Here is a 13,451-nt window from a genome sequence, read left to right as displayed (position 1 = left end):
CATCGAGTTCAATGTTGTTTACATTTAATAATCGCCAGCATTCTTTGAGAGACACAAACACACTCGCTCAGCGAGTAAACGCGCACAATATTTCACAAAGATGACCAAAATCCAGCTCTCGCCGCCCATGTACGCATGCACGAACGAGCACGCGTGCAGGGATGTCACGCTCGCCTTGCCGCCCCTAAACATCTCCGCACGGCCAAAATAACCACCGCCTCTCACTGAAAATGAATTACTAGGATGCGGCGAACGCGCTCCGTCTGAAAGGCGCTTCATTCATCCCAGAGGGGAAATATATTTACATGGCAAAAAAGTTTTTTGATGTTGTATTTTGTTGCATCAATGTCTGTGTGTGTTCACTTAAACTTGTAGATATTAATGATGTGTGTGTGCATGTCTCACCATGTGCATGTTGTCCTGGCGTTGGGGCAGCGAGGACAGCTGGGACTCTGAATGGTAGAGGGTCCCCTTCCTCAGGGCACGCAGGTCACCTGGGTTACACTGCTACAGTACACACACACACACAGAGACACAAAGATTGAACATGTTACTGCCACATCTGTTGAAGACAGTTCGGAGCTTGAGTCAACAGACACACACACCCCAATCATGTTTCATTTTTCCTGATTCATGGTTCACATTTGTTTTAACCAGTTAAACCCTTATATACTGTACTTAGTTGACAGGGGTCCCTCAGGGGTCTATACTTGACCACCTCCTTTTTCCCGCTACACCAATCTCATCACTGAAAATAGCACACCTACTGGACTGTAGAAGGCAAGCTGACAACACAAGCCTGGCATAAAACATCTTCAGATCAGGGTTGGACTCCGCAGCCAAACACATATCAATTTGACATAAAACAAAGTATGAGAACCACTGCTCTAAACTTCATTGAGCGAATTCAAGTGTCACCGCACTGGATTGTATCACGTCGTGGGATCGTGGAGAGAATCCAGTTGACAGTGTCCCTGAGATTCAGCCTTATTTGCAGCCAGAAGACCACGTGTCCCTGGGGGCAACATGTAGCCTCGCTCCCTCCTGTATAGGCAGTGACACAGCAACACCACGGATCCTTATGACATTTCTCATGTCACGTACCGGCGCTTGCTGTGCGCGCGGGCTGCTACGCATGTGATGCCTGGAAGAGATTGGGCTATAAATAACCCAATGAGATCCGTGGGTGGGTGTGTGTGTGTGTGTGAGAGAGAGATACTGTAGTCTAAAAGCGACATTACCCCCCTGCCTTTGCACACGTCACTGCTTCGACTGCGTCTCTCATTGTTCCTCTAACCTTTTCTCATTCTTCCGTTGGCACTTCCTGATCTTTTCTTAAGCATTCCCGATCCACGGCCTCAATCGTCTCACCGGCTATATGCTTAATTTAAGTATAAATCAGCCTGCAATCACTGTGTCCTTTCTGCAGGCGGCTTGGGTTTTGTCCTCAGGTTTGACAGACGACACGGTCTGTCACTGTATGGTTTTGTGTGGGCAAATAATAGCATCACAAGATTAAGTCCACCCGTGTGAAAGCGTAATACTATGACGTAAATTTGCTCAGTCTAGGCCAGGGAATTAAAAGGCAATTTGCTGGGGGTATCACTGGTTGAAATACAGCAGACGACACAGAAAACCAAAACAAAATTGCATTCATGAATCATGCCAGGCAGGATCGCCTTAACCTTGCCATCACCTACTGTAATTGAGACTTTTGAAAAACGCCTTCCACTGAACTAACCGCCACTCCTGGACAAACTTGTCTGCTAACCTCCCTGAGCTGACCTTGCATGGGTCACTGATTAGGGATTGTAGGGACGATAAGCGATATTATCGTTTATCGTGATAAAAAACACTCACGATAATCGTATCGCAGAGATTTAATTTATCGTGATGTCGTCCTCCATCATGCACTGGGATCAATTCACCTTTTATTTGCAGAGTTGCATATCCGGTACCACTTAAACTCTCAATAATAGGTAAAAGGTACTTATAATATACATACTTGATACAGTCTATTTTTCACTCTATCAAATGTATTTGCCAAAAAATAGCCGATCTACAAGCTCACAACACGCTGTGAGCTTGTAGATCTGCCATTTGTTTGGCAAATGTTCCACGCCAGGATAATTGATTATCGCGATAATATCGTAAATCCCGATTTCTTTTGTCACAGTAACTGTGATGTGACATTTTCATATCGTCCCATCCCTGCCGACTTCCCCGAGCTGACCTTGGGGACACTGATGGAGACAAACAGTGTTATTTGTCTGCCAGACAGGCTGGCAGTTGGCCCTGCGCTCTCCTCGTGGCTAAAGCACACGGCCCCTCCATCCATCCATCCATCACAATGTTCCGGGCACTGACAGGAAGGAGGCCGCGGACGTCACACACCATTTCCTGTCTGAGTTATGAGGGGCCGGGGATGATGCGGCCGTGACAGACAGAGTCGAGGGCAACACCAGCACCTTCTGGGCAGCCATGATGGTTTGATGGACTGTGGAGAAGAGTAACCTCGCCTCACCAGGCTTTCTGTGAGAAAGCCTGGTGTTCCTTCACAACAGGGCGTTTGGTTTCTGCCTAAAGCGGAAACCACTAGAAGAAGCGGCGTCGCTTTGATTTGGTTCCCCCCGTTTGTTTCCCCAATCCCTTTTTAAAATGCTTGAGTAGCCTAGTGTAGTCTTGCCAGTCGCTACGAGTTGGACCAAAAGATGCACACCAAACGAATTTTTCAAAAGCAAAACTACTCCGCATCAAGAGGGTTTATTAGGTAGGCCCTAAAAGTATGTCCTTGAGGGCAGGGGAATTATTTTGGGTTCAAACTGAATCCGGTTTGATCTTTCCGGCCAAATTGTAGTCTTTGAGTACTACAACATGACGTGTTGTGGTTTCCGCTCCCGACCAGATAAAACCCCGAAAAGTGAAGTGATCCCAGACTAGGAGAAGAGTAAGTCCCATACTGGACAGGTCGCAGTTACTATCAAAACCTCCACCGGCTGTCAGTCTGTCTGTCCGGCACACGTCACGTCACACTTTTGCCCTACTCATATCTCCGCCACCGTTGCCCCCATCCATGCCAAACTTTGCACACACACTGCCAAACCACAACCTCCACCCCTCATTTCTCACATGGCCCCTTCTAGCGACACCATGAGGCCCATTCTTGCACAACACATTTTTGGACTCTGCTCCTACAGATTTTGCCCTAAAATCACGCAAAGCGGTACACAGTAACTCTAAAGTCATGTCATCAACATGCATCTGTCCCATTTCCCATATTCCCTCCTGATTGGCTACCATTGCCTTAGTAATGGTAAAGTTTGTGTATGCGACATGGCGGTCGCTTATCTCCCGATTAGAGAGTCTTACTGGTATAACACAGTTCTATTGTGAAAATAGCCGATCTACATGTCAGGACCCCCAGGTGGGTCTACAAATTATTTTGGGGGGTCCCCAAATGATCAGCTTAATGTGCAACATTGTTTTCTCACTCAACTGTAAACACACCAACATACATTTTAAGTCTATAGTGGGTATCTGCACATTTCTAAAGTGACAATTTAAAGACTTTTTAATACCCCCAAAATGACAAATTAAACATTGGCCAAATATTAGAGGCAGAAATTGTGAAAATAGCAGATCTACATGCTCACAACGCCTCACAAACCGTGTTATACAAAATGTAATGACTCAACTCTTAATGTTCGTCAGGGTGGGGGTCCCCAGTTACAATATGATTATTTTGGGGGTCGCGCCCTGAAAAGGTTGAGAACCACTGCCTTAGTCAATAATTCAGTCATTGTTCATCTGCCTCTCGCCATTTTAAGATCTCCCGAGCACAGTTTCAGCAAGGTCAATTTGGCTCCAGTAAATGGATGGGTGGTAATCCGTCATATAAATCATTAACTTTTGCGAGTCACGCCGAGCACTCTCTTGTTGATGAGTACCAGAGAGCGGCAAGAGAATGTCACACCAAGCGCTACACATTTCGACACATTCTCCGCACGCGCGCGCGTACACACACACACACACACACACACACACCCCTATGTCCATAACCATGTAGGGATGGGACGATATGAAAATGTCATATCACGATTATTGTGACAAAAGAAATCGCGATTTACGATATTATCACGATAATCCAAATCCATTATCCCGGGGCGGAACGTTTGCCAAAAAATTGCAGATTTACAAGCTCATAACCCGTCGCAACGCGACAGGTCGTGAGCTTGTAGATCGGCAATTTTTTGGCAAAGACATTTGAAAGAGAGTGAAAAAAAAAAAGACTTATCAAGTATGTATATTATAAGTACCTTTTACCAGTTATAGAGGGTTTACGTGGTACCGGATATGCAGCTCGGCAAATAAAAGGTGAATTGATCCCAGTGCATGACGGAGGACGATATCACGATATATTAAATCTCCACGATACAATTATCGCGAGTGTTTATTATCACGATAAACGATAATATCGCTTATCATCCCATCCCTATAACCATGTGTTTCTGTGTTCGTCATTTCTCTATAGTTTTTTTTTAACCAATCAGACGAGCTGGTGTGGAGGGTCAACATTCCTCTGATAAACTGCTATTGTTTCCTTCATGGTCAACACAAGGCTTCACTCCAATGCCAGTTCCACCACGTGGGGATGTTAGGTAATATATAGGTCCATTGAGGCAGATAATCCGCTGTAAATCACCTGTGAGTGTTGAGACACACCAGTAAACAGGCTCTTGCATAACGGTGACGTGGGAAATTTCTACTGCAGAATAAAAGGTAAAATAGTATGTGTGCAATGTACACGTCATATTAGGGCATTCACCAAATACTCGAATATTCGAATATCAAAGTCACTATTCGACATTCTCTTTCTCTTTAAAAAAGATATAGTTTATAAAGCTTGGCTAGATAGGAAGTCATAAGAATTAGTTGTCAATGCCCCTTGTGGATGAATTTGTTAATGCTCTATACCAGGGGTTCTCAGACCTTTTTAGGCCGTGACCCCCAAAATAAACATACTTGAACTGGGGACCCCCACCCTGACAAGCACTTGGAATTGTAGGTATTACATTTAATGTGACTCGGTTCCGCAGATCTACATGCTCAAAACGCCTCGCAACAAGCATGTAGATCGGCTCTTGCTTACTTATAATATTTGACAGTTTGGCCAGTCCTGTCGAATATTCGACTATTCGAATACTTTGAGGTCGAATAATTTGAATACTAAAAATCACTATTCGTGAATGCTCTACGTCATATGTTACTACAGTAATAATATTCTAACAAATGCACCACTTGTATCACCCAATTACATGAACCAGAGCAGGCCCCGATAACTTCATTTCAAGTCTCGCTCGGAACAAGACAGACAACATTTCTGAATGACATAGAAAAAGACGACGATAACATTCATAAATATTTCATAAATTCCTACATTATCCAATTACACACCCTCGTGCCAGTTGTCCGCCATGCATAATGGATGCTGGGATCTACCTATCCCACCCGCCACGTACTTTAAATTATTCAGCCCAACCAGACGTCCCGACAAGCCTGGACAAGCGAGTGCCGTTCATGCACCGAAGCACAATCTAGCATCCATTCACCTACAGGCTACCTTGCACCAAGCCACCCCACTGTGTGCTGTGCTCGGCAGAATAGCACCGGGAACAAATAGAAGGCACCTTGCCAAGACGAAGGCCACTCACAGCTGGTGCCACCCCGGTGCATTTTGTTTATTTTGCATGCTTGCAGCAGATTAAAAGACACCGTCCGCGTGTTCTTGCAGCAAGCCAACAGCTGTGAAAAGTCCCATCACCGGAAAGACATACAGACTTGCAGAACAAGGGAAACAAAGAGGAAGGCTTCATTGAGCTCAGCAGAGTAGCGTTTCAAGAAAAGTCAGAAAGTCAGTTACATACAGGAGAAAGTTACCTTCTTGGATGGTATCTGTGATAAGCTATACCGGCTATAAGCCTGTGGAGAGAAAAAAATATTGGTCTGTTCTTGGACTTAGTTATCCGTTAATGGTTACTCTGGTGTGGTAGCAACTGTCCAGTGGCCAAGTTGCTGAAAAGTAAAACATTGTGGATGACAGTATGCATGTGTAACACTTGATAGTTTGAGGCAAAGCACTCAAAGTTACTGTAAATGAAGAAAAAAAAGACGACACTACTGACGTCAGGGTTTAATCATCACGTTCAAGTTGTTTATTTTACAGATACTTCTCTGTAACACTTTTGCACCACACGCACCTTTGCAAATATTACCTTATGGAGTGCGTGCCTTTCCCAGCATGGAGCTGGTAATCATTTTAAGTGTACACCGCATTGCTTGAAATCACAGCTGGTTTCTCTGTGCCTACCACAGTGATTCAAAATCAATATTCAGTGGAGCTATGCTTTTTAAAAGCGGTGTCATCTCAAAAACGAGGTTAACTCTCAAAGACCTGGAGTCGCGTTAGATTTGAACCACTTTAACCATTATTTTATGCTTTAACTATTGAAAAACAGCAGATATACAAGCTCACAGCACGGCACCGAGTGCCGCGCTGCAAGCTTGTAGATCTGCTATTTTTGAAAAAGTCTTTGAATATCTTTGACCCGACATCTAAATCCTTCCTCTAAATCAGTGGTCCTAAAACTTTTTCATGTCAAGGACCCCCAAAATTACATGTATTTGGCCGCGGACCCCCATCTCAAAATATGTTGTTCCAGGGACCACCCAGAAGCAAATATTTGAGTTACAAATGTTAGATATATTCAAAGAGTTGCAAAAACAAATCATAAACTTTTCAAAAAATAGCAGATCTACAAGCTCGCAGCGGAGCGTGTATATCTGCTATTTTTCAATAGTTAAAGCATTCAATAATTCTAGGCCTAAATGGGTTAATATTAGATACCTGACATTAACGCACTAAGACAACGCGTAGCTCCTAATTGCAGCGCTTCTGAGATAATTACTTGGATCACTGGGGTTTCGTGTCCGCCCACGTGCACTTTTGCCTACTCACTGGGTCATGAATCTGCCAAGCGATAATTGGGCAAAAAAAGAAGCATAAGAAAAGAGAAACAAAGACTTTCGAATACTAATCCATGTAACTGCTTCTTGAGTTGAAACCAGGTGAGTCACATACGGTAATGGAAAAAATATCTTCGAATAGCTAGAGAAAGACAGTTCCAGCACACATTATACAATGCAGTTACTTCAACGTGAGTTGAATCTACAGTATGATATGTTAATGCCCTGATGAAGGCTCTTGGCCGAAACGCGTACGTTTATTGATGTGTGCCAAAAAAAATAGAAAAGGTTCTGGAAAATTGCAAGCGCACGTTGTACTGGCGCAAATCGCGAGCAATCCACTGGGAAATGAATCACGTTTTACCATTTATATCAGGGGTCTTCAACGTATTCAGGTTTCAAGCAGGGACCCCCACTACCTTATCATAGATTCCATAAGGTTTCATTGTTTGACAGCACGATCATCCGTGTATTTTGGATTCATGTCAATTTGTATTTTCAGATATTTAACCACTTGAGCCGTCATTACCTAATAAACTTGACCTTAACTCTGCACTTAGTCTGTTCTTTTTCCCCTCTACACCAGAGCTCTTTGCCGAAAATAGCCGATCTGCAAGCTCACAACGCCTCGCAGCGCGAGGCGTTGTGAGCTTGTAGTCTGCTATTTTTGGCTACAGTACTCAGAATATGTAGGGGTCCCAGACCCCCTGTTGAAGACCCCTGATTTATATTATATATTGTGATGTCGAGTGAAGCATGACCAAACGCTCAACTTTTCTGTTGTGCAAATGTTAACAAAAAGCAGGTTAAATTTGCTGGCAAAAAAAGATCTTGGACCTAGCACAATAGTGTGTTGCTATAGCAACCGCACTAAAAAGTGTAAATGTGAGGAGTACTTTGTCCTCCATTGACTTGAAATATGGGATGTGCTGAGATTTTGATTCCTGTTTTTGATATACTGGATTTTGGGGTTAGCACTCCACTGAGGAATCCCATTGTTGAGGTACAACCTATTTTTATAACTCAGTATTTATGCTCTCTCCATATTAGGGCATTCACGAATAGTGATTTTTAGTATTCAAATTATTCAAATTATTCAAGTATTCGAATAGTCGAATATTCGACAGGACTGGCCAAACTGTCAAATATTAAGTAAGCAAGAGGCGAACATTGTGAAAATAGCCGATCTACATGCTCACAATGCCTCGCGTTGCGAGGCGTTGTGAGCATGAACCCGCGGAACCGAGTCACATTAAATGTAATACCTACAATTCCAAGTGCTTGTCAGGGTGGGAGTCCCCAGTTCAAATTATGTTTATTTTGGGGGCCACAGCCTAAAAATTGACAACTCATTCTCATGACTTCCTATCTAGCCATGCAACCTTTATAAACTATATATTTTTTAAAGAGAAAACAATAAGAAAAGAAAAATAAGCGTTAAGCGAATATTCGACTTCGGTGAACAATGCCGAATATTCAAATATTTGGTGAATGCCCTACTCCATATATATATATATATATATATATATATATATATATATATATATATATATACGTATGAATACATTTCAAAGAGGCAAAATAAATCACAACCCAAATAGAGAACCTTGTCAATGATCATCGTTTACACTCCACACACACACATCACTGGTCATCGCTCCACACAGACGGTCATACTCCATTTATAAACAACACGTCAAGCCAAGAAGTGACCTCCAGGTGAACTGGAAGTGTCATCTTCTCCCCTCCACTCGCACAGCCTCCGCTGTGGCTGTCGCTTTCACAGCTCATTTTTTAGATTTGAACCATTATTTTATGCTTTAACTATTGAAAAATAGCAGATCTACAAGCTCACAGCGCGGCACCGAGTGCCGCGCTGCAAGCTTGTAGATCTGCTATTTTTGAAAAATTGTGAAAATGTGTGCAAGTCTTTGAAAATCTTTGACCCGACATCTAAATCCTTCCTCTAAATCAGTGGTCCTCAAACTTTTTCATGCCAAGGACCCCCAATATTATATGTACTTGGCCGCGGACCCCCCCCATCTCAAAATATGTTGTTCCAGGGACCACCCAGAAGCAAATATTTGAGTTACAAATGTTTGCTTTTAAATAGATATTTTCAAAGACTTGCAAAAACAAATCGTGACTTTTCCAAAAAATAGCAGATCTACAAGCTCGCAGCGCGGCACTCGGTGCCGCGCTGTGAGCTTGTATATCTGCTATTTTTCAATAGTTAAAGCATTCAATAATTCTAGGCCTAAATGCCAAGAAGCCAAGAAGTGACCTCCAGGTGAACTGGAAGTGTCATCTTCTCCCCTCCACTCGCACAGCCTCCGCTGTAGCTGTCGCTTTTACAACTCATTTTTCTCTCCTCTCCTCTTCTCCTCCCAGGGGCGTCACAAGGGGTAGGAAAGTGGGACTGAGTTACTAGGGCCCAAGGTGGTGGAGGGGCATTAATTATTTTATACTTTAGCTATTGAAAAATAGCAGATATACAAGCTCACAGCGCGGCACCGAGTGCCGCGCTGCGAGCTTGTAGATCTGCTATTTTTGAAAAGTCGTGAAAATGTGTGCAAATCTTTGAACATGTGTATTTTTTGAGCGAACATTTGTAACTCAAATTTTGCTTCTGGGGGGGTCCCTGGAACTCAATATTTTGAGATGGGGTTCTGTGGCCAAATACATACCATTTTGGGGGTCCTTCACATGAAAAGGTTTTGAGCTCCACTGACATAGAAACATAGGTTTTTCACAAAAAAAAAAGAAATATTCTAAGATTTTCATGATTTTTCAAAAATAGCAGATCTACAAGCTCGCAGCGCGGCACTCGGTGCCGCGCTGTGAGCTTGTATATCTGCTATTTTTCAATAGTTAAAGCACAGGGGTCCCGCAGTGAATCCTTGTACCCAGGGCCCAGAATTTGATGCGACGGCCCTATCTCCTCCTCTCAGCTCCAGTCCGCTGCTCCGACAATCCGCCTCGGGGTCCAACGTTACGGCTCCTTTGCTGAGGCTTACTGACTCCCCATGAATTAAACATCGGATAAACACGCAGCCCTGCTGCTATGAAGAAGAGGCACTTGCAGAGAGGCACCGAGCACACTGTTTGGTCTCGTAGCCGTCGCCATTGTACCATGTATGTGTGCCGATGATGGCGCCTCGATGCTGTGAGAGTGGGCGGTGCGGGAGGGTGGATATACCAACCGTTGGGACAGACTTTATTCTTTTGTCTGGCTGGTTTATTCAACGTCTATGTAACTCATACAGTACGCTGATATTTTGGATGTAACAGTGCTGCATTATACGGCATAGCATAGGAGTGCTACTGAATGTACGTCTGCCACATGACCTCACCTGAGAGAGAAGCTTATTGTTGTCATCCTCTAGAATCCTCACTTTTGTCTCCAGCTGTCTGATGTAGTTGGAAGAGGAATCTGGGAGAGAGAAAGAGAGGAGAGATTAGCATTTTAAAGACGATGAAGGGTAATACAGCCAGACAGGACCGATGGAGCAAAATGACCCCACAGCGCTCACAACGGTTGACAGGCTCTTTGAGAAACTAACACTTTATGAACTCCGGTCACCCATACATCAAAGTCTACTATGCAAAACATGTGCAGTAGTTTCATCATTTTTCTTTTTCATCATTTCTGATTACAGGCATTTTCCACAGAATCATGTGGCTATTATTTACAGACACATTTTTACAGTATACAACTCATTTCTATGTCAGATGTATGACATTGAGCGTGTTAATTTCAACATAGCGACATCTACAGAACTTTGGGCTGCGTCAAACGAGCATCACTACGTGAACTTCAACTTGAATCAACTCGGGCGAGTTCAGATCGGGGACGGCAGCCCCGCCTGGGAGGAACGTGGAGGCGTGATTTAACGGTGCTGGAGAGCTCAGAGACCAGTTCTCTAAAAAAAGCATGTTTAAGATCAAAGCAAAAGTATTGAGAGGAGCTGCACAGACAGCTTGCCAGGAAAACACACACACACACACACACACACACACACACACACACACACACACACACACACACACACACACACACACACACACACACACACACACACAGCTTTGTTATTGTACATGAAAGTACAGAGGTAGTGGAGGTGTGTTTGGGAAGACAGTTCCACGACAGCAGTGGGATGGGTAGGTGAGGAGAAAGTCTGAGGGGTGTCTGGTAGGGCATTCACGAATAGTGATTTTTAGTATTCGAATTATTCAACCTCAAAGTATTAGAATAGTCGAATATTCGACAGGACTGGCCAAACTGTCAAATATTAAGTAAGCAAGAGGCGAACATTGTGAAAATAGCCGATCTACATGCTCACAACGCCTCGTGTTGCGAGGCGTTGTGAGCATGTAGATCTGCTATTTTCACAATATTTATCTGTGGAGCCGAGTCACATTAATACCTACAATTCCAAGTGCTTGTCAGGGCGGGGGTCCCCAGTTCAAATATGTTTATTTTGGGGGCCACGGCCTAAAAAGGTTTGAGAAGCCCTGGTATAGAGCATTAACAAATTCATCCACCAGGGGCATTGACAAAAAATGTCGAATAGTGACTTTGATATTCGAATATTCAAATATTTGGTGAATGCCCTAGTGTCTGGTGGTCGGCAGGATGATTCAGAAGTGAACCTGCTGCCTGTAGAAATCTCACACATGTAGGGCTGGGGCAGATTTGTTATTGCGGTAATTGCGACCATCAGGTCGCAGTTACTATCAAAACCTCCACCGGCTGTCAGTCAGTCTGTCTGTCTGTCCGTCACGTAGGGGTGGGCGATATGGCGATAATTATCGTCTCGGCGATACAGCTTTGCCACGATAGGCCATTTCAGAATATCGTTTCTCTCGTGATACAAACAGTCATTTAGAAAAGGCTCTGGATATACAGCGAGTGCACGTTCCATGAGTCGCAGCTCTATTGCTTAATTTATACTTCTATAGTACGGTGGTGTAATTCGCCAAAAAGAACAGATCTACAAGCTATAACGTGTCGCGGCTCAACGTGTCATATAGTTTGAGGATCTGTCCCCTGCTTTCACGGCCCCTCCCCCGTGCAGCACGCAGACAGGCTACAGAGTGTCTACAGCACTGACTGAGTTGTGATTGTGTGCAGGAGCACGGCACAGTGGTCCACGATTTAGTTTCACTTTCACGGGACTTAAAGCAGTGATGCAGCTTGGCCTGCATTCTTTGAAGCATATTTTTCATAATGGATGCATTAAACTAACAGGACGCAAACTACTTATCCGTCCTGCTATCGCTATCAGCCATCTCACTGCTTGCAAAGCTGAACTGTGCTGGAGTCTCATCCATAGCTGTGTGTTCTGGCAGTATTGATGAGATGATTTAGATCACCTTGTAAATCCATGCTTCTGTTTTTATTAACTATAAACAAGTAGCTATTTGCTGCTATTTGTAAAGTGCTTATGTTTTCACCATTGATGCATGCGTGTGTCGTCGCGAATCGCGGTGAAATCATCGCGTCTATTTTGCGTATATTACATAATTGGCTTAGTTATAAAAACCATGCCATTATTGTTAGTAGAAAAGCGAAAAGCTAGGATGATAATGAGTGAGTAATTCTCTAAAAATAAAGCTTGTATCATAACAAACCTCCTGACTTTGGTTGGTCATAAGGTAATTTGTTTTCCCTCAAGTTTCAATGGTAAGGCATGGGTTGTTGTCAACCTGTGGGTCGAGACCCCCAGAGAGGTCCCGCCAAATTGTTTTGAATATAGCCGATCTACAAGCTCACAACACTCAAAAAACATTTCAAGGGAACCCATAAAACATTTCTGGGACCCATTTGAATGACCTGAACCATCATCACACCAACTAGTAAATATTTTGAGGTAAAAAATGATAATTGTTTAATCAAAAATCTGAATGTTATCATTAAAAAAAACATAGATTAGGCTATCTATCTTTCTATCTGCAGCATAAAAATGAATAGATTATCTATAGAATATCTGTGTGGGTCTAATAAACCAACCATAAGGTAATTTGTTTTCCCTCAAGTTTCAATGGTAAGGCATGGGTTGTTGTCAACCTGTGGGTCGAGACCCCCAGAGAGGTCCCGCCAAATTGTTTTGAATATAGCCGATCTACAAGCTCACAACACTCAAAAAACATTTTAAGGGAACCCATAAAACATTTCTGGGACCCATTTGAATGACCTGAACCATCATCACACCAACTAGTAAATATTTTGAGGTAAAAAATGATAATTGTTTAATCAAAAATCTGAATGTTATCATTAAAAAAATCATAGATTAGGCTATCTATCTTTCTATCTGCAGCATACAAATGAATAGATTATCTATAGAATATATGTGTGGGTCTAATAATCATAATAAACCTAAAAACTCGCATAAAACAGTATCGTGATAATATCGTGTATCGTGATA

The 13,451-nt window shown here is 43.1% G+C and overlaps 1 protein-coding gene across 3 annotated transcripts in view; it reads right to left on the bottom strand.

The window, feature by feature from the left end:
• ccdc85cb (coiled-coil domain containing 85C, b) overlaps positions 1 to 13,451 on the bottom strand; it is a 76,325-nt gene that overhangs the window by 12,272 nt on the left and 50,602 nt on the right. Inside the window, exons 2-4 of one of the 3 annotated variants that reach the window (XM_080745302.1) lie at positions 10,377 to 10,456; positions 5,938 to 5,979; positions 406 to 507 (exon numbers count right to left, since the gene is read on the bottom strand). In XM_080745302.1, coding sequence (XP_080601428.1) covers positions 406 to 507; positions 5,938 to 5,979; positions 10,377 to 10,456 — 224 coding nt within the window. The remainder of the gene's footprint in view (positions 1 to 405; positions 508 to 5,937; positions 5,980 to 10,376; positions 10,457 to 13,451) is intronic. The other 2 variants (XM_080745303.1, XM_080745304.1) reach the window with 2 other exon arrangements.

Source organism: Nannobrachium achirus, assembly GCF_963921795.1.
Source record: "Nannobrachium achirus genome assembly, chromosome: 16".
In the NCBI taxonomy this organism is placed as follows: domain Eukaryota; kingdom Metazoa; phylum Chordata; class Actinopteri; order Myctophiformes; family Myctophidae; genus Nannobrachium; species Nannobrachium achirus.
This window is presented reverse-complemented; position numbering and strand designations above follow the sequence as displayed.